Here is a 23130-nt window from a genome sequence, read left to right on the forward strand (position 1 = left end):
TATTAATCTAAAACTATGAAGTTCCACCAGAGATATTGTTAATATATTGCACATACCTTTATTCTGGCATAGGCTATACATATCAAAATACTAAAAGTGTCTCTCCCTTTTTGTGCCCCCTCCCTTTACATCATGATCTGATTTGATGTGATTTTGATTCTCAATAAAGGCCAACCTTTAAGCCTAAACAATAGAGTCTGGATCTACTGTCTTATATTTCAACCTGTAGTTACGTCATGTTTGCATTGACAATCAATATCCCCTTTTTGGGAAAGTATCTCTAAAAGCAACTATTTCCTGCCTAGAACCACTTATGAAAGTAGACATGTGGCTCCAAATTAATTAATCCATTGAGTGCACAAGTTCAGACACTTCTGTAGACTGGTTAACCTGGTTGTAATACCTCATTTTCCAGCATGTAGTGCATCAGCCAGAGAATAACTGCTGTACATGCCTCCTGTATTTCAAGGCACTGATCATAGATAGTATTAAAATGCTTGTGTCCTGATGAAGTGTAACATATGATTTGTGTAATATGATCCTGTGTGGTTTTTGTGTGAGGTGTTTCTCAAGTTAAATTACTGCATTATAAAAATCACTGAATCCCTGTGTCATATGTGAGGGACTCAGCAGCTGATAGGGGGAAGGGATTTGAGCTGTCCTTCCTAGGGGTTGAAGGGCAGCATGACAGCTGTTTAGGAGAAGTGTGTGTGGTTCCCTTATGTGCTATGTCTCTTGTCATTCTATATCTCTCCACAGATCCAGGCTCTGTCCTGCCTCATCCCTCCATATCTGCCAATCTGTTTACTTTTGTCACTCACAGATCTATTTCAGTCTCTAAGTTCTAGTCTCCTACTCCCTGACTTCCCTGCCTGCACTTTTTCTCTCGGCTTGTATGTTACTCCTTCCTGTCCCAGCCCTCCTATCCCCGGCAAATTTCCTAAGGCTCAACTTTACCTCCACCTCTCTCCACATATTCTGTTCCCCCTTTCTTCCCTATAATTTGTATCTTTGTGCTTCCCCACTTTCTCTGTTCTTAACACTTTCTTGAGATGGCTGTCGTCAGTGGCTATGTGTGCGCGCTCGTAGGTGTGTGCTCTGACCTATGTGCCCGCCTGGTGGGAAGTGTGTGTGTAAGGCGAGGGTATCATCTTTGGTTGGCAGCACTTGTCAGTCTGACACCCATCTTACAGGGACTCAGTAACCCTCGAAGCATCTTCTCCAACAACAACAACTTCTTCAATGTGTGAGTATATCCTCTACGCAGGGAAAGGTAGGTGTGAAATGGAGCAATAACTATATGGGCAGCCATAGCCAGAATCAGTTACTACCAAGTAAGGGTAGCTATGCCTCAAAGTAATGCCATATTATTGAACTGATAATACGTGTTGAAATGCTGAATGGAAGTTATAATGCCTGTTATTCTGTTGTGTTTATTGAATAACTGGAAATGCTTTTTACAGGAGCATTTATCTGTTTTCCGTTAATTGTATACTGAAATAAGAAAGTTACAGCTTCCGGCATCTTACTGGAGCTTTCTGTTGCATTTGCAATGGACCATTATATGTTTGAATCTTACCCTATGCCTGCACAATTTTTAGTGTGGGTATCGTAATAGGTGCACTACGTACCTTTAAATAAATAACTCTACGGCATATAAAACTAATAGGTTAAAAACTGTATTCTTTGTTATTGTGTCCAAATCCTGCCCAGCATGTTCTTGCTCCATGTTTAGCCACCATCTTAGCCCTTGTGTATATCCTTCTTATCCATCTCTGTTCTACAGATATCAGTGTAACTAACCTCTTCTTGTGCTTATTCACACATTGTCATCCTTCCAAGAATACCCTTAGTTGGACTGCTGTACAAAGGAACTCTGTGTCTGGCTTCCTGTTTTTTCTAATGCCCCATAGCTCCTCATCCTCTTAGTGTAATTTGGCATACTATGCCTGTTCAACTTATATGTCATAAACGTCCCAGTAAATTTGCAGAACCGATCTGCTGATTATAAACTGTGTGAAATCCACAAAATGTATACTGAGAGGATTATACCAGTCTCTATATCCAGCCAATTTCACAATTTTTTTCCATTGAAAGTTTTGTGTTCAAGTAGAGAGCATTGTTGGTCATTCATAGTATACACACAGTTCTCCTGATTTGTATTCCACTACGCATTGTGGATCCCTTTCAATTAACCACTTAGTGTATTACCTATTAATTAACCACTAAGTGTACCACCCTGAAGGTATTCTAATTCCTGCTGACAACATAATAATGTTCTCAACTTGCATCTTTTCTACCATTGGGTGACTCTACACACATTGCAAATACAGGGTTCTGTATATTTGTGTTGCAGTATATTAAATATACTCAATACATTATATTATGTGAACTACTCACAGTTTTGTATCCTCACACAATGTATCACACAGTTACCATATCCCCAGCTCTGAAATCACAGTCTCTTATGCTCATCCCCAGCTGTTTAATTGCTTTATAAATCAAACGCATTGTGAATACGGCTATCACTAAAGGCCATCACCCAATGTGCTTACTAACTGTATAATGCTTTTAACATAGGCCATCACCCAGTGTATACAATTACTGTGTATTGCTATAACTATAGCTCCATCACCCAGCACTCACTCATTCTGTATGTTTACTGTTAACTATTATAGGACATCACCCAATATAACTACTTGCCAAGTATCTTACTATCATTATAGACCATTATCAGTGCACCCATTCATTCCGTATGCTGCTATCAGCACAGGCCACTACCCAAAGTGCCCACTGACTCTGTATAATGCTCTCATTATTGACCATCGCCCTGTGTGCCTACTCAATCTGTATACTGCTATCATTAAATACCATTACCCAGTGTACCCATTCACTCTGTATATTGCTATCATTATATACCATCACCCAGTGTACCCACTCACTCTGTATCCTGCTATCATTATGAACCATCACCCAGTGTACCCACTCACTCTGTATCCTGCTATCATTATGAACCATCACCCAGTGTACCCATTCACTCTGTGTACTGTTATCATTATAGACCATCACCCAGTGTACCCACTCACTCTGTATACTGCTATAAGTACAGGCCATCACCCAGTGTACCCAGTCACTTTGTATACAGCTATCACTATAGAACATCACCTTGTGTACCCAATTACTCTATGTATGCCTATCATTATGAACCATCACCTAGTGTGCCCAGTCACTCTGTATACTGCTATCATTATAGACCATCACCCAGTGTACCCACTCACTCTGTATACTGCTATTATAGACCAATGGTTCCCAACCCAGTTGTGTCTAAGGTGTTTTTAGAAAAGAAAAAAAACACTTTAGACAACAGGGTAATCCCTAAATCCTGGACTGGTGGGGGGTACTTGAGGACTGGGTTGGGAACCCCTGTTATAGACCATCACCCAGTGTACCCATGTAATTTGTATAATGCTATCCCAGTGTACACATTTATTCTGTAAATTGCAATCAGTACACACCATCACCTAGTGTACCCACTCACTCTATGTACTACTATCCGGTATTCCTTTCATCCACTGACTACTTACTTTATAATTCTCATTAAAGGGACACTCTAAATACCAAAACAACTTTAGCTTAATGGAGCAGTTTTGGTGTACAGAGCATGCCACTGCAGTCTGACTGAAGAAACACAGAAGGATTAAGAAACTGCTGATTGCTCTGCTATTTAGGAGTTAAATCGATTTTGTTTCTGTGTATGGAGCCTTAGCCACACCTTCCTTGGTTGTGACTCATAATGCCTCCAGGAAAAATTGTTTATTTTTTTTAAATCAGATCTTACAGTACAATGTGCAGGTTCTAGCAGGCTATTAACAGAGACAGAAATAAGATATGGTAAACTAAACAGACTGGGGGCGGAGCCTGACTTCCAAAATGGCTAGACGTGCTCTCTGATAGCTCCAGCACCAGCAGCTGCAAAAATACTAATATTGACCAAACTACAGAAGCCAGCAGCATATGGTGCTTGGAACATGACACAGAACCTCGCAGGGAACAGAACGATGCCTGTCCTGCGCCGAACCACATCACGAGAGGCTGAACCGGCCATGCGGCCTAAACCTGAGCGGAGCCTGAAGCCTGGGAGAGGCGGCCGATCTCCTGGCATGGGACCCGCACGCAAACGGGAAACACACACTGCCCTGCTACCCTCCCCCCCTCTGGACAGGCGGGGGTTATCCCTCGCTGGGGACGATTACCCCCAATCAAGCGACGAAGCCTGTAACCAAGTACAAGTGCCATGGCCCGACCAAGATGGTGGCACAGATGCGGCCCACGGCTGAGCGACTTCACATCAAAATCCCCAAGCATACTTTAGAGTTCTTCGACCGACTCAGCACAAGCCTCTGGTCAGAACTCAAAGCCAAAGGCCTGGCCTTTCAAATAGCGATGAAACAAGCAGCGGCATGGATCCGCCCTACATCACGGCGCCAATTATGCTGGCTCCCGCCCAAAGCCTCCAGAGCGACCTCCCGACGGAGGCGATACTGCAGACCCAGATGGTGGAAAGCTCTGCTATACCCTCCGGGCACCAATACTCGCTCTCACACACATCAATGGGAGACCGCACAACTCACCCGACTCGCTTACCGCCCGCCGACACTCAAAATCTCCGTCCTTCAGGCGGACCTCACCACCTCCCAAGCACACGCTCAGGAAGGTATGAACAGCTGGAGCGGCGAACAATCCATACGGGCCTCAGAAGAGACCCGGATCCACAGAACGGGCGTCGGTTAACCATAAGACACTCTAAGGACTGAGACCAAAAGAACCTCACCTGCACACTAGGGACAGTTCTCTGTGCTCCGACACAAACTCTCAGTCGATGAACCATTGCTGACCTGCTGCCTCTTTCTAATCACTGTTACACTTCACCGGGACGCCTGTCACTTCTACCCACGCAGATGTCATGCCTAACCCTGGACTGCCGAGGATTCTCTCCCCTGCAGATAAGCAAAGTTTACAAGAACTCTGTTATCAACTTAAACTATAAAGTGCTACTATGTCTAAGCCCTGACTTTCACTTCACAACGCTCCCTATCAAGCATTTCATCTAGAAACAGCTTATATGTTATTAACGATTTTCATTAACCTTTCTGTTACGACTTCAGCCTGACACACACTTTATTTACTTGATGCGTGTCTATGATATTGCACAGTCTACTGTTAATCCTTTGATAGACCGTTTTGCATCTATGTAGGCTTGCTTCCAGTCACTTAACTCATTTCTGTATCTATACTCAGAAAGACATGTCATCTTATATAGGCATCTCTAGTGTAGAATTTTTAACACGACAACTAATGTGACAAAGCCTGTAATTTTACAATTAACCAATAAGCCTGTTTAACCTTTAATGAGCACTCGACTTGTATTAGCCTGTTAGAATTATACCAAATAGACAAAGCGAGTTATCAATCTTACGTTTAACTATTACTATGCCTGAATACTTCAGCATATTATACCATATAAGCAATGTTTACTAGCCTGTTATAGTCACTATCAACAAAAAATGTGCACATGTAAAATGTCACGGACATGTATGCATGAACCTGCCTGTGTCTGCTGTCGTGGCTACACGGGCCTGCCTGTAAAATCTTTTGCACCAAAAAAATACAAATTAAACAGACTGTGCAATAAAGGAAGTCTAAAAATTAGAACTCTCTTTATAGAATGTGTGTAGAGAGGCTGTGTAAGTCACAGACAGGATGTGTGACTAGGGCTGCATAAACAGTGATTTACCCCCTAAATGGTAGAGAATTAAGCAGTGATACACTAAAACCACTTCCTTAAGATAATGTTGTTTTGATGCTTAGAGTGTCCCTTTAAATGCTTATCCTAAGTCTGTTAACACAGTGTGTGCTAATATCACTATATGTATAGCATGTTTTCTTCTTTTTCTCATATGCCAAAAAACTGCTGCAAACTGCCATGTCAGCAATTTGCCGTGTGTGTTGGGAATGAAGCCTGTATATTTAGAGGCAATGTAACTAGAGGCAGTGTGCCAAGCTATGCAGAGAGATATTTTTAAAGGAATATTTCACAGTAATCAACTTGGACTCAACAAAAGAGGTAAATGCAGACAATAATATGATTTAATCTATAATCTTAAATCACAATAAAATCGTCTTTTGCTAAGCTCCCATTAGTGCTCTGCAAATTTAAAATTTTAACCTTGTAAATATATATATCTCTTTATTATGTTTACACTGATCAGCCACAACATTAAAACCCATACCTAATATTGTGTAGGTCGCACTTGTGCTGCCAAAACTGCTCTGATGCATCGAGGCATGGTCTCCTCAAGACTTCTGAACATGTCCTGTGGTCTCTGGGTCTGGCACTTAGACATTAGCAGCAGATCCTCTAAGTCCTGCAAGTTGTGAGGTAGGGTATCCATGGATCAGATTTGTTCCAGCACATCCCACAGATGCTCAATAATATTGAGATAATGGGAATTTGGAGGCCAAGGCAACACCTTGAACTCATTGTCATGTACGTCCTCAAACCATTCCTGAACAATTTTGGTGGTGTGGCAGGTTGCATTATCCAGCTGAAAGAGACCACTGCCATTAAAGGGACACTCCAGGCACCCAGACCACTTCTGCTCATTGGAGTGGTCTGGGTGCCAACTCCCACTACCCTTAACCCTGCAAGTGTAATTATTGCAGTTTTTTATAAACTGCAATAATTACCTTGCAGGGTTAAGTCCTCCCCTAGTGGCTGTCTACTAGACAGCCACTAGAGGGAACTTCCTGGTCCCTAGCACAGATTATCTGTGCTAGAGCGTCGCTGGACGTCCTCACGCTGTGTGAGGACCTCCAGCGTTGCTCTATTCCCCATAGGGAAGCATTGAAATTCATTTTCAATGCTTTCCTATGGGGTGCGCCAATGCGCATGCACGGCATTGCCGCGTATGCGCATTGGGACTCCTCGGCCGGTGGGCGGGATCAGTCTCGCCCATCGGCCGACGGAGGAAGAAGGTGGGGCGGCGGGGGAGGAGCAGGCAGCGACGTGGGACATGTCGCTGCCTGAGGTAAGTGACTGAAGGGGTTTTCACCCCTTCAGTAACCGGGGATTGGGGGGTGGGAGGGAGAGGGACCCTCTAGTGCCAGGAAAACAGATTGTTTTCCTGGCAGTGGAGTTTCCCTTTAAGGAACACCATTGCCATGAAGGGGTGTACGTAGTCTGCAATAATCTCTAGGTGGTACGTGTAAAAGTAACATTCCACATGAATGCCAGGACCCAAGGTTTCCCAGCAGAACATTGTTCAGAGCATAACGCTGCCTGCGCTGGCCGCCTTCCTATAGTGCAATTTGCTGCCATCTCTTCCCAAGGTAAACAATGCACACACCTGGCCATCCACCTGATCAAAAAGAAAAGGTGATTCATCAAACCAGGCAACCTTTTTCCAGTGCTCAATGGTCAAGTTTTGACTCACGTCCCCATTAAAGATGCTTTTGGCTGTGGGCAGGTGTCATCATGGGCTCTCTAACCGGTCTGCGGCTATGCAGTCCATACGTAGCAAACTGTGATGCACTGTGTGTTTTGACATCTATCAGGGCGCTTTTGGAGATGGTGTGACCATTGAAATCAAGAACTGACTGTTCATTTGCTGCCTAATATTCCCCACCCTTTGACAGGTGCCATTATAACAATATAATAAATGTTATTCACTTAATCTGTCAGTTGTTTTAATGTTGTGGCTTATCAGAGTATTTGTGTGTCTCCTCATTCTCCTTTGTACTCTTATGACTCTCCTATTATTTGTCTTTACCCTCCCAATTTTTAGTTTGTCCTGTTTGTCAATATTATTTAGAGGGTTCCTTATATAGTAAGAATTCAACTGAATTTAAAATTTAAAGGGATTCAATAGTCACCAGATCAACGACAGCTGTAGTATTTGTTCTGGTGAGTAGAATCATTACCTTCAGGCTTTTTGAAGTAAACACTGTCTTTTCAGAGAAAATGCTGGGTTTACACAACAGTCTAGGGCAGGCATAGGCAACCTTCGGCTCTGCAGATGTTTTGGACTACACCTCCCATGATGCTTTGCCAGCATTATGTGTGTAAGAGCATTATGGGGGATGTAGTCCACAACATCTGGAAAGCCGAAGGTTGCCTATCCCTGGTCTAGGGATACCTCCACTGGCCACTCCTCAGATGGCTGCTAGAGGTGTTTCCTGGGTGCTGCACAGTGTGTGTGTGTGTGTGTGTATGTATTCAGCAGTCTCTGAATATATTCAGTAGTCTGTGTGTGTATCCAGGAGTCTCTGTATGTATTTAGCAGTCTGTATGTGTATTCAGCAGTCTGTGTGTGTGTGTGTGTGTGTGTGTATACAGCAGTCTGTATGTGTGTTTGTATTTAGCAGTGAGATGGGAGAATGGTGAAAGAAATAGAACCAGAATATTAATCTCTGTTATAAATGGTATGTGCATGCATTGTTATATACTATATACACACAATAACATACACAGACATAGTAGACACACTCACAGTATACAGACACTGACACATGCTCAGACAACAGTATGCACACACTGTTATACACATTTAGACGACACGCTTCTATACACACACATTCATACAGTGTTACTCAGAAAACAGTAGCCTGAGTAACACTAGGCAGCTTTTATTAATTAAGAATGTCAGCTGACTGCTATTAGCCTATCACAGCACTCATTGCTGGTATGAATTGGTATGCCTAATAGCAAATGTGTAATCTCTACTTTAGCTACATCTCCACGAGGGGCTGTGAGTGGCCAGAGTCCCTCATTCAGTGTTAATCTGCCAGAATATAGTTTAATACTAAATGGAGGTACAGTACCAGGAGACTCCATTATACACAATTCAGTGAAAAAAATGTTATAATCAAGGTGCTCAGAGTTTGGAAATAAAAAACTGGGGACCTATATTAAAGCTTGTAATATAAGTGAAAGAAGGCCACATCTACACTGAAACATCTGATCTTTAAGTAGTAAATCCAGTGGGTCAGTCGAGAGAGTTTATTTTTTATTTTTTTATGTCTCCACCAGTACATGAAGCTAAAAACATCCAGGAGTGAATATTTCAAGTTAATGCAGTGCCAGCCCTGGTGACGTCTACAGATAGACAGTAGTTTGTATTTGAATTTGTGTGAATTACAATTCCCACCAGGAAAAGCTGACCTAAAGGTGTATTCTTCCAAACTAGTTTTATATATTACAGGTGTTGTTAGTTGTAAGCTATACTACTACTTTCATATATTGCAATCCACAGTCATTCTAAAGGTGATGGAATGCAGTTTGCAAAAACTAGCAAACGTCCAGTTATTTATCTTTTATAATAAAATGTGATTGCTTAGCCTCTGGTAAGTTATAAAATCCAAATTTTACAGCTACTATAATTATTTTATTATTTGTAAAGCGCCAGCAAATTCTTTAGCGCTGTACAGTGGTTGGACTAACAGACACGTAATTGTAAGCAGATAAGTTGGACGCACAGGAACAGAGGGGTTAAGGGCCCTGCTCTGTGAGCTTACAGGCTAGTGGAAGTGGGGTATAGTGACACAAAGGGTATAAGTATGGGTAAAAAAGTCGTTTGCTAGAAAAGCATAATTACATACACAGAGACAAAGAGATGATTGAAATATTTCAGCCAGTCATATTCTTCCAATTACTGTAAAATATATATTACAAATGCAGCAAACAGAACCAGGGCCGCCATCAGGGCAAGACAACCATGATGGCTGTCATGGGCCTGGTGGTTTCCCTATGTGCACATATATAGTGGTTTTCAATATATATATATATGTGTGCCTGCGGCAGGGCCCCCAGCTACCTGTTTGTTGCCCTTCCCAGCAGCTGCCGTGTCTCTAACGCTCGTGAGCCCTGCGGCCATCAGAGTGTTGCCATGGTTACCACGGCATGCAGGGCCAGTCTCACAAGAGTTAGAGATGGGGATTTGCTGGTAAGTGAAGTCAGTGTGACAGACATACATACTGACAGACATACATACTGACAGACAGACTGACATAAATACATACATACATACTGACACACAACACACATCTAATTTTTCAGCCACCCTCCTGCTTCTTACCTTTTTGTTGCAGGAGGGTGGCTGGGGCTGATGGGAGTCGGCTGCCTCTCCCCTCCTCGCGGTGTCCACCCTGCCTCCTCTCTCCCGCGTGGAGTGAGCTGATAGGAAGTGACCGGCCCTTACTTCCTCTTAGCACTTCTTGCGTTGCGGCTGCAATTTTTAAAGGGGCCCGGTTGCGCTATTACATGGCCACAGCGCTGACCGGGCCCCTGAAGATATAGGGCCTATTGCGTGGCACTAAATGCTTGGGTCACCCGGTAGGCCCTGTCAGCGACCCGGTAGGCCCTATCACATGGTTGTCACCCCTTGATAGCGGCCCTGCATCCACTACACAAACACACACTCTGCATTCAATATACACACACTACATCCACTACACAAACACATCTAATATATACTACATACATTACACAAACTTACAATCTGCATCCACTATACAGACTGCATTACACACACACACTCTGCATCCACTACACACATTCTGCATCCACTAACACACACTACATTCAGAATACACCCAAAAAACTGTGGATGGACTCGGGATGGCTCTGTGGGCGGAGATGGAGGTTGGCCCCTGGTGCTCACACAGCTCACACACGCAGGGGCCGGGAGCAGGAGAACTTCTTGTAGAGTTGAGGGCAAAGCCAAATTGACAACGGGGGCGGAGAAATATCAGGGGTGGGGCTAAAGGCTGCCTCCATCTGCTGCAGCTATGCTGCACACAGAGGGGACTTTAGTGACTCCACTCCTCCAGTAAGTGAGAGAGTGTGTGCTGTGTGTGTGTGTGTGTGTAACTGTGATTGTGATTGTGTGTGTGTGTGAGTGTCTGCCTGTAACTGTATGTGTGTGTGTGACTGTCTTCCTGTGACTGTATGTGTAACTTTCTGCCTGTGACTGTATGTGTGAGTGTCTGCCTGTGACTGTGTCTGTGACTGTCTGCCTGTAACTGTGTGTGACTGTCTGTGTGTGACTGTGTGTGTGTGACTGTCTGTCTGTGACTGTGTGTGTGACTGTCTGCGTGTGACTGTGTGTGTGTGACTGTCTGTCTGTGACTGTGTGTGTGACTGTCTGCCTGTGCCTGCGTGTGTGACTGTTTGCCTGTTACTGTGTGTGTTACTGTCTGCCTATGACTGTGACAGTGTGTTTGACTGTCTGCCTGTGACTGCGTGTATGACTGTCTGTCTGTGACTGTGTGTGAATGTCTGGCTGTGACTGTGTGTGTGACTGTCTGCCTGCGACTGCTTGGGACTGTGTGTGTGACTGTCTGCCTATGACTAAGTGTATGACTGCTTGCCTGTGCCTGCTTGTGTGACTGTTTGTCCTGTGCCAGTGTGTGACAGTCTGCCTGTGACTGCGTGTGTGACTGTCTACCTGTAAATGTGTGTGACTGTCTTTGACTCTATGTGTGTGTGTGTGTGTGTGCGCGTGACTGTCTAACTGTGATTGTGTTTGACCGTCTGCATGTCACTGAGTGTGTGTGACTGTCTGCCTGTAACTGCGTGATGCTGCCTGTGTGTTAAGTCTGCCTGTAATTGTGGGTGCTACTGCCTGTAACTGTGTGTATGTGTGACTGTCTGACTGTAACTGTGTGTTTGACTGTGTGCATGTGACTGTATTTGACAATATATGTGTATAACTCTGTGCATCTGACTGTGTTTGACTGTCTTTGTCCTGCAGTGAGCCGGCAGCTGGGATATGAAATCATCCCTGCATCGGTGTCATTGCAGTGCACGCAAGGGACTTGTGTAAAAAGAGCACAGAGATCCCAGCAGCAACTGACCACCAGTCCTAAACTCCAGCCCTCCCAGAGCAAGGTAGGAAGGTTGGGTGGACCTCTTATTAAATGTGTGTCTGTGGTCATGTTGGTGTATGTCTCTGATTGTGTGTGTGTGTGTGTGTGTGTATATATATATACATATATATATATATATACACACACAACCACAGATGTACACACACACAGACATACATCTATTGTGTTATTATGTGTGAGTTTATAAATGTGTATGTGTTTAGTAGATGGCTCCCTTATTTGGTGGCCTTTAAGGGAATCTCCAGTGCCAGGAAAACAATCCGTTTTTCTGGCACTGCAGGTCCCCTCTCCCTCCCACCCCCCAATCCCCGGTTGCAGAAGGGGTAAAAACCTCTTCCTCCGCTACCGCTCCTCCACCTCTGCATTACGTCGGCTGTTGGGCGAGACTGATCCCGCCCACCAGCCGGGGTGACCTAATGCGCATGCATTATATGTGTATAACTCTGTGCATCTGACTGTGTTTGACTGTCTTTGTCCATAGAGTGAGGGAGGACATGGGGGGCTTAGGAAGTGGCGGGGAGAACTGCTACCTGCCGCTTCTATCTTTACATATTACAAGGAGGGAGCTGCGAGCCGGTAGCTCCCTCCTTGTAATAAATTGAACGAACAAATGAACACCGATATTCAGTGTTTGTTCGTATGACAGTTCTATTTATTCCTTCGTCTTTCTGACGAATGAATGAATAGATGAAATTCCCGTTTGCATGCCCAAGTGTTTAACTGGGCATGTGCAGGAATTTTACAGCGCTATCTAGTGTGGGCAGATGACGTGTCCCACAGGGACTTCATCTACCCACACAAAGATGGCGGCGCCCAGGACCTAGGTCCGGGCACAAAATAAAGATAAAAAAATAGGTAATATGGGGGGCTTAGGGGCATTTGGGGGTGACTAGGGGGTCAATTAGATGTAGTGGAGTCGGGAGGGGGGGGTTAAAAAAATAACGTGATTTGGCCATGACAGTGCCTCTTTAAAGCTAGGAGGAGCAATAGATGGAGAGATACAGGAGGTGAGCAAACCAAACATTTGTTTCTATACAATTAAAAGTTTTCCCATCAAATTCTATCACCCAAAAACCTAACAACTATATGTATACTATATATACTATATGAACTATAGGGGAATACATTCACTGAAAATAACAAGGAAATGTATGTACATAGTGACAGTGGTAAACAGCAGGTATAAATGATAACATTGCTACAGTAAAAATAGTAATATGTTGACAAAGGTAGAATATATGAATGAGCTGGACAATCTTTTAGGTTCTGGCAGTAGCTGAAGGTTGCAGAGAGAAAAGAAATGAAGAGTCTGGGTTTTTGCTTGTAAGACTGGGTTTGTAAATAAAGGCCTACGAAATGTATATACAGAAATAGGTAGGGGACGTGTTTTTATCATGAATAAAATTATTACATGTAATTTCTTGTTCAGAGGTTTAGAATTTCATTGTGTGAATAAAGCTGAGTTGAAGATAGTTGTTTATAGCAGAGTATGAAAGGGAATGAGGTGTGAAAATCCTACTTAAGTGGAAACTACTTGATATCGCATTGCACCATAAGGAGATATGGCTTTTAAGAAATTAGACCTAGAATTTCCTCGGTCCTTGCTCCAAAGTGAGATACGTTGTCTTTGGATATATACTTCCAAGTTCCGCATTAGGGTAACTGTGTGTAAATTGGCCATTGATGTGTGAAAGGAGGTACGGTACCTTCTGAAAACATAAGCTAAATGAAAGTGTTGCCTCAAGTGGGAATGTTTTCTTATGTATACTTGATTTCTTATTGTGAACTTTTTATTCTGCTAATTTACAATACAAAAAATAAAAAATGTCTGCAAAATTGGAAAAGAAATTGGAAAAATTCAGCTTTTTTTTCCCAGCATGTTTTTATTGTTGTTGGTGGCGTATATATTGCAATTCCCTTATTGCTTCTCCACAATTCCCAAATAATCACCTAGGGTTTGGAAAACATTGTTTTCCTGAATCTCTAAAATGGTGTCCTCCTTTTCTCTCATTAGGAGCTGAAAGTACAGGTTTATCAAGGTAAAGCAGGTGCTATTCTGGATGCAAAGTAATGCATGTTGAAACATTCTGTTGGTTTCCATGGTGATTGGTGCTTATTTAGCAAGTTCCCCAGATCTGGTAATCTGGTTTTGCTTTGATAAATCTTTAGTTTAATTCTGTGAGGGTCTTACACTGTAAATATGTTTGTTGTTTTTTTCAGTTTTATATTTTAACTCGTAGTCCATTTCATAATCATTATTGTTACACTATAGTTTCATTCTCACTGTCCCACCAAACACGCAATTGCTGGCTCATACACTGTTTCTGTAGAGTGATGCAATGGCTAAATCACTTACTTTTCTTTAACCACATGTGTGGTTTTGCAGGGTATGGTTTACTGAGTGCTAAAATATCAAATACATACAGAGTGCTCTCACTACATACAAACAAAAAACCCTATAGAATGGCTCAATCTTGCATGCAAATTTATTTTGTGTCTTACGAGCTTGCACTTTAACACATTCACATTCCTTAGATGCTTTAACCTTTCTGCTACACCTAGTTGTCTTTACTTTCACCACTTTCCCTTCTCCCCCCCAGGCGCACGCACTCTAACTCCCCCTACCCTTCTACAGGAAGTTCGTACAATGCTCCTGTGGATGGACCTTTCTTCTTCTGTCTGGATTCGTGTTGTTGGTTTCCTTGGTGCCCACTGGTCGTCCATTCCTCTCCCTTCTGCACCTCACAAGGATCGGATTTGGTACAGCTCTTTGTCAAGGGGTTCCTTACCTCTTTCAACTTCTGGAGGACTTAACAGGCTCCTGTCAGCAACCATTGCCACCAGGTACACTACTCCATCATCGTCTGGAAGATAGGTATAGCTGTCTTTTGGAAGGATACCAATGGGAGGGTTATCGTATATCTCCCCAAACCTTCTCGCTCACTTTATGCAGTCTCTCTATGGCTGAGGAGTTAGCTGTTTTTGTACGTTACCTGAGGAGAGGTTACCCAGCTGATACTGCTTTGCGTCTGGTCTTCCTATTGAATGCCAGCCTACTGGGGCTGTACAATCTACTTCTAATCTGCACTGCACTTTATGCATCGAGCTACACTCAGAATGTGGTGGGAGCAGCAACTGGTACCTTTTGTTGGTACATGACATATCGCGGCTGGTACCGCACATACTACTCACCTGGACCACCTGGATATGGAATGTTTCCCAGAAAGGCGATTGGCCCTCGAAACAAGATGGAATGAGAAGAAATGTCACCAAACATATTAACTTTTTTGTCATGTCAATTTTGCAAAAAATATACCCCACTCAAAATTTTACAGGAATCTGCAATTGATACGATATCACCTGACTTTTAGAGACTCATAAGGTGTTCGGCCAACATAACTGTAGCAGCCCTTGTTTATTTTTGTGAAGGGGACTAGCATTTTGAAAATGAAGCTAATAATTTTTCTGTATTGTTTGTGTTCTTATATTCTTCATGCTCAGTAAAAACTGTGATGCCTAAACCTATGACTATGTAAAAGGGAGAATTATGAAAAAAAAAGATGTATTGGCACATACATTTATTTGAATTTACAGTTTACCAAAGATAGGCCTTAATTTAAGCTCTTGGATAAGCTTTTCAAAGATTTTATATTTTTGGATAAACTTTTTTTCCAAAATATTAAAATGTTAGAATTATATCATATATAAAAATTTATCTACATTTAAATATTTCTAAAAATCAAACATTTTTCATAATATTAACCCCTTAATGACACAACTTCTGGAATAAAAGGGAATCATGACGGAATATATCCGTCGTCTGTCCTTAAGGGGTTAAATAATTTCAGAATTGTTTTCAAGAATTTGAAATCATTTGAAAAGCTTATCCAGGAGTATCAAATCATGGCCATAGCAGTAACTAAACTATAATACAATTCAGCTGGATTATGTTACAATTAATAATTGATTGGTCTTTTAATTTAAACTAAAGGAAAACAAAACAATTGTTGCAAATGATCTGTGTGCCTAAAAGTGATAGTGTAAATGACACCCATGTATGGGATGCTGATGTTTGTAGTCATGAAGGCAACTGACTACCAGCAATTAACATTCTAGCTTAGAGTTTTGCGGTCAGTGACCCTCCAGCTGTAGTATAACAAGAGATGCAATTACAAATACAAAAACTGGAAGATTATCTGTTGTACAAAGTCATGGGGAAAATGGAAAATGCATAATCTGCCTAAAAATGAATATATTAAATGGGATGTTCCACAAATAAATTCCAAAATATAAAGCATTTCATACTATTAACAAATTAGTCACAATGTATCAATTGTAATGCTACATTAGATCTTGATACTGTATTTTGAGTGTGTGTGTGTGTGCGTGTGTGTGTGTGACAAAATTGTATGTATTTCTGTTTATACATTTAGGTACCAAAGATGTGAGACCAAATACTAAAAACTCCCCACAATATGATACAAATTCATATATTACTGTTGTGCACCATGTACATATCTCTGGTAGGACCTAATGAAAAGTCTACATTGCATACATTAATTGTGAGAACATTGTGTTTTCACAATTCTCTTTTAGAATTACCAGCTTGGTATACATTGAGTGCAGCCAGGTATCATGTTCTAGACTTGATCCTGCAGTTCTGCAGTTATCTTTGGCAAAGGAGCACTGTTTTAAATACAAGGAAATCATGGGTACTGATTCATCACTGACCAGAAACCAACCATGGACAGTTTCAGCCTTTTGTGTCTCATCAGCATGACTTTTTGGCAAAACTGAATAGTCCATGTGTTGTTTCTGGTCCTTGGTTTAGTGATTGTATACTATGTTAAGGTAAAGGTTAATGTAGGATTTAATATGTAGTGTAATGTTTTTGGGAAGTATAGGGGTTAAGAGGAGGACTTTACTGTAAGGACAGCACTGGACCATACATTTCAGAGTGCTGTCTAACTGGATGTCACAACCCACTGTTTGTTATGAATAGACTGACTGTGTTTAGGAAGGATCCAAGGGAGTCTGACTTAATGTGGAATCGACACAAAATGAGTGACTTGTGTTTTTGAGTGTGTGTTTATGAGCATACCGTAGTTTGCACAAGATCCTGTGGGAACACAGTCATGGTAATTTTCTACACCAGAATTGTTGAGAAACAGCCAGTAACTCTCTAGCTTAGCTATTTTTCCATCTTGGCTATTTTGGCCCAACCTTTGAAATTTCCTCGTTAATTCCCAACAAGAAATGTTTCATATTGGATATACATGTGAAATATCCTGGGCTGCTGTGTATAGGGTGTTTATTTTATTTTTTTGTCTCATGATGCGCACATAAAGTACAACCAGGGCCGGACTGGGAACAGAAAGCAGCCCTGGAAAAAAATTATTCCAGCCTTATAATTCATCTGGCCACAGAGTGTTTGTGTTTTTTATCTCAATGTGCTTTGGGGGCTGTTATATTGTTTCTTACCCGCAGCCCCTCACTCCATATGATCCATGGGCATTACAGTGCTGTAATACCCACCCTCCAGGCTGACACACACAATCTCACAACAGACAAGCTCAACAACACACGCAGGTTCTCTTACTCATACACAAGCTCACTACAGACAAGCTCGCTGACACACACAAGCTAACTCAAGTCAAGATCACTGATACACACAAGCTCACTAAAGACAAGCTCAATGACACACATACAAGCTCACTACAAACACACTGACACACACATAAGCTCACTACAAACACACGGAAACACACAAGCTCACTACAGACATGCTTACTACAAGCTCACTTACACACACAGAGGCTCACACACACATAAGCTCACTACAAGCTCACTGACACACAGGCTCACACACATAAGCTCACTACAGACATGCTCACTGACACACACAGGCTCACACACATAAGCTCACTAAAAACTCACTGACACACACAAGCTCACTGACACACTGGCTCACTACAAACTCACTACATGCTCACTGACACACACAAGCTCACTATAGACAAGCTCTCTAAACACACAAAAGCATAATACAGACAAGCTCACTGACACAAACAAGCTCACTATAAGCTCAGTGACACACACTCAAGCACTGTACAGACATGCTCACTACAAGCTCACTGACACACACATAAGCTAACTATAAACTTACTGAAACACAAGCTCACTACAGACATGCTCACTACAAACTCACTGGCACACACAAGCTCACTACAGACATGCTCACTACAAGCTCACTAAAGCACACACATGCTCACACACAAACTCACTACAGACTCACTGACACACACATGCTCACTACAAGCTCACTGACACACACACACACACACATAAGCTCACTACAAGCTCTCTGACACACAACCTCACTACAGACATGCTCACTGACATACACAATGTCACTATAAGCTGACTGACACACACTCAAGCACAGTAGACATGCTCACTACAAACTCTTTGACATTATTTTTCACATGTTGTTCTCTAGGAAAAAAAAAATGTGACAATAAATTTAAGGACGATAACTATCCCAGAAAATCTTGAACTACATCTGAACCTTTTATTCTAATATTAAAAAGGGACTATTCACTAAGGTGTTTATTGGTGATTTGAGAAGCACCTTTAAGACCACATTAGCAAAGTTGGGGAAAAGATTCAAATTCTACTAAAAAATATAATTTTTTTTTACAACTTGGATATTTGTCCTAAATATTGAAAGACAATTCATCAGCACAAGTCACTTTTTTATTTAATAAGCCCCTTAATATTTATATCAAAGGTAACATACGTCCAACAGGTGATTAGAAAATAATTATTAACTTTTTAGGTTTTTCTACATCTATTAGTGTCTTAAAGGAACACTCCAAGCATCCTAACCACTACAGCCCGCTGGGACTATTGCTAAATTGGATAATTTGTCTACATCATCTAATATCATAAACAAATGATTTTTAACCACTACACGCCTCTGTAGTGGTTATGGTGCCAGGAGAGCCCTGTTGCCATTCATCACTAAGGTGTCAAACTTTTTTAGCATGGATTGACATTTATCTAGGTTTTACTGGGCGCCCATCCCGCAACTGTTACATCTGGTATTCTACAGCAGGAGAAGCCATATTTCACTAGGCCATATTTCATTAGGACTGGAGTCATAAGCTGAGAGAATCATTGCTGTCCTCCATCTGCATGGTAGCATGCTGTAGTAGTTGTGGTATTTGAATTGTTTTTATCAATTTAGAATTTCAGTTTACGGTTTACTATAAACTGTTGCTTAGTGTATATACTCCACAAAGTTTTATTATTTAAACCAGGGCTGCCCAATAGGTAGCTCCCCAGACGTTGTAGTTCTACAACATCTGGGGATTTACATTTTAGGCAGCCCTGATTTAAACAGTGGATTGTCTGAAACTCACAAGTGTCCCTTTAAATTTAAAGTCTGTGGTAAATTCCTGTCAATTTTCAGTTTAATGAATACACCTGCCAGTGTTTTCCATAGGGATTAATTCACACACAGAAGCTCACTACAAGCTCTATACATACATACACACACACTACAAACTCACTGACACACACTGGATCACTACAAGCTCTATACACACTCACTGACACACATTATCAATCCTGTGCTGCTTAGTGGATATATAAGTACCTGTACCTTCACTGTACCTGGACTTTGAGTGCAGTGTGAGCATTTTCCATGTAGCTCTTCCACTTCCTGTGTGAAAGGTCACCAGGGAGAGGCTGGGGGCGGAGCTCTAGTGCGGGGGCTGGATCTGCAGACTGTCCATGCAGAGCTGGAGGGAAGCCGATTTTGTGAGAGAGTGAGAGAGACATGCAGTGCTCTCACTCCGCTCTGCTGTAAACCAGCTGTCACCTTTTTTTCTTACCGGCCTCTGGCAGCCATCCAGCAAACTTTCTGCCCCAGGCTCCAGCCCCAAACAGAGATGTCAGAGGAGGAAAAAAAGAGTAATGTGCTGCACTGCTGGCCCCAGGAGCACCGGCCCACCGGAGAATTTCCCGGTATCCCGGTGGGCCAGTCCGGCCCTGAGTACAACCATATATTGGAATATATCGCTTCAGGAAAACCTGCATTGGTAAATAAATGATAAGAGCCTTCTGTCAGAAACTGGGCAGATGATTGTATTTCATGTCCGATCATCATCATCAACTTTATGCATGAACAATGCCCTCAACACGGACTTTCACAATAAAAGAAACACTATAGTCACAAAACAACTTTAGCTTAATAAAGCACTTTTGGTGTATAGATCATGCCCCTGCAGTCTCAATGCTCAATTCTCTGCCATTGAGGAGGTAAATAACTTTGTTTATGAACCCTAGTCACACCTCCTTGCAGGTGACTTACACAGCCTTCCTAAACACTTCCTGTAAAGAGTCATCTAATGTTTATACTTCCTTTATTTCAAATATGTTTAATTTAGAATTTATAATTTCCTGCTCTGTTAATGGCTTGGTAGACCCTGCAGGAGTCTTCTGTGTATGATTTAAAGTTCATTATACAGAGCAGGAGATAAAAACCTTTAATGCAAGCAACATCTGATTGAAAATGAAACCATGGTGCCTTCATACAGGCTGTGTGAGTCACAGACAGGGAGGTGTGGCTAGAACTGCATAAACAGAAACAAAAGTGATTTAATTCCTAAATGGCAGGGAATTGAGAAGTGAAACCTCAGAGGCATGATCTATACACTAAAACAGCTAAAGTTGTTTTGGTGACTATAGTGTCCCTTTAATTACTTGTAGAAGATACATATGTATTATAGGATGAGAGATGGACACAGATGTTCGGACTAAGCAAGGCAAGCTGGATAAGAGGAATTGTACACTAGTGGGTAGTAAGTAGTAAGTAGTGGGTAATGGGAGACGTTTCCCTACCTCCCTGTGTGATGTGGTAGGATATTGGTTAGTTAATTTCAGGGAGTGGACCTAGTACCAAGTAGTCAAGCTTGTTAGCTCATACTGATGACTAGAGGACTAGTGATGTTGCTGTCTCAAGGTAGTATGCAGTTTTGACAATTGATGACTGCTGTCACAAAGGAACCCATGGTTTTAAGTTTTTGTACCACTAATACCAAAGTTATCTGAGCCAAGGTCATTTGGGCCCCATTTTTGAGTGGTGGATTGACCACATACTGCATTGTCTTGGGGTAGAGTTCTGAGCTCTATTGTTAAACCTGAGCATGTTTTATTCTCAGTTATGTCCATCGTGCAGATTGATAATTTCTGTTTATGTGAAGTCACTATGGTTGAGCTTTCTGAAAGCAAAATGTAGATTTGGGTGTCATCAGCATACCAGTGGCATTCGAGTCCATGAGAGATAATGAGACGCTCATACATACTTATAAAAAAATATTTGTTAATCACCAAATTAAAATTGTTGGAAAACTACTTTGAATTTAAAGTGAATTTAAAATTTAAGGTCAAATAGCCAAACACAATTCCCCATATCACCTATACTTCCAGTTTGGTTATCTTGGCCTTTAATTTTAAATTCACTTTGAAATCCCCAACAATTTTCACTTGGCGAATAGCCCTGTTGGTGTGTTAAGTGTCCTGCCTTTTGTCTTACATGGTAAAGAAAATAAAGAGAGGTAAACGTGAAGGCATGTTAATTGACAAGGATAAAATGTAATAACTGTAAGTGTGTAGTTTTGTGCAAACAGGGCAGCCTCAACAGACTTATAGTAGAGGTCAGATATCAGGTATTGAGATAGAAAAGTAGCAGTCTGCTGACCTCATCAGAAGTGGTAGCCTGATCCAATCACAGTGCTTCCCCATCGGTTTGGCTGAGACTGATAAAGAGGCAGATCAGGGGCAGAGCCAGCATGATTCAAACACAGCCCTGGCCAATCAGCATCTCCTCATAGAGATGAATTGAATTAATGAATCTCTATGAGGAAAGTTTAGTGTCTGCATGCAGGGGGTGGAGACACTGAATGTTTGGATGCATTTTAGGCAGCCATGACCCAGGAAGGATCTCTAACAGCCATCTGAGGAGTGGCCAGTGAAGTTATCGCTAGGCTGTAATGTAAACACTGCATTTTCTCTGAAAAGACAGCGTTTACAGCAAAAAGCCTGAAGGTAATGATTCTACTCACCAGAACAAATTCAATAAGCTGTAGTTGTTCTGGTGACTATAGTGTCCCTTTAACCCCTTAAGGACCAAACTTCTGGAATAAAAGGGAATCATGACATGTCACACATGTCATGTGTCCTTAAGGGGTGGCAGAGTTTCATTCTATGCATGTTCCATGGAGGGAGACTGACAGAAGAGGCCAAATGGTATGAACAAATGATTAGGATAAAGCAGTTAATACATAGATATATATATATATTTTTTAATTCTTTATTTTGTTAAGGCATATATAAAGGGTACAAAATGAAGAAAAGGGAAATGTAGGGGTGTTCCACATTTATGGATTAGTACAGAGATATTATCATTAATTACATTTCCAGGTAGTAAGTGCCTCATTTTTCTTTTTATAGGTCATTCAATATTAACAGGAACGTTATTCAAACAGTATAGATCAACGTAAAGCATGATGTCAGAGAGTAGTGGAATAAACTGGTGAGTGACATTTTAGTGTTGGAGCGTCGACGTTAATACCTAACAAGAAGTAACCCGGTTAGGCTATTGATTTCAGGCCGAGGTATATTATAACGTCTTGTCATATGGTGTATGTGTAAAGGGCTTCCGTGGCGGTCGGGGTATGATGAGTGGGTTCCTGGTGGTGCTTTATCAGGGGTCGGCTGCCTTCGTGGGTCGTATCGTCTGGCCACCCATGAGGGGTTTAAGGGTGGGTAAGTCAGTGGTGCAGTGTGTATGTAGGCGTGTGCCTCTTAGGTAGGTAGTTGGTGAGGAGCAGTGGCAGAGGCCCCTGTCGTTCCTGTGTTCCCCTAACCTATGGGGAGACGGGGGGGGGGGGAGTTTGTGAAAATAATTAACGGGTTCGTCTGTTTGTGTGTCAGCATTAGTGGAATAGCTGGCAGTATGCGCCATGAAACTCAAAACACGAAATTAAAAACATGAAATTAAACCAAAACTAGATGCATTAGAAAAGAGAGAAGAACATGGAATATTAAATTGCTACTGTCCGCTTTGCATGGTGCCACTATAGTGTGGCTCGGTGGTAGATGATTCTTTCTTTGCCG

General features: G+C 41.9%; 1 protein-coding gene across 1 annotated transcript; it reads left to right on the forward strand.

Annotated features, from left to right (window-relative positions):
• Window positions 1-720: 720 nt before the first annotated feature.
• FITM1 (fat storage inducing transmembrane protein 1) lies at window positions 721-15566 on the forward strand. The gene is made up of 2 exons (XM_063454902.1): window positions 721-1246; window positions 14582-15566. The coding sequence occupies exons 1-2, from the start codon at window positions 1053-1055 to the stop codon at window positions 15201-15203; spliced, it is 816 nt and encodes a 271-aa protein (XP_063310972.1). The 5' UTR covers window positions 721-1052; the 3' UTR covers window positions 15204-15566.
• Window positions 15567-23130: the final 7564 nt, after the last annotated feature.

Source organism: Pelobates fuscus, chromosome 5, assembly GCF_036172605.1.
Source record: "Pelobates fuscus isolate aPelFus1 chromosome 5, aPelFus1.pri, whole genome shotgun sequence".
NCBI classification, from domain to species: Eukaryota; Metazoa; Chordata; class Amphibia; order Anura; family Pelobatidae; genus Pelobates; species Pelobates fuscus.

Bases quoted from the DNA above. Each gene is read 5' to 3' on its own strand.
- FITM1 (XM_063454902.1), top strand. From the start codon at position 1,053: ATGGCTGTCGTCAGTGGCTATGTGTGCGCGCTCGTAGGTGTGTGCTCT. The intron at 1,247-14,581 runs GTGAGTATATCC...ACCCTTCTACAG, and splicing joins AACAACAACTTCTTCAATGT to GAAGTTCGTACAATGCTCCT.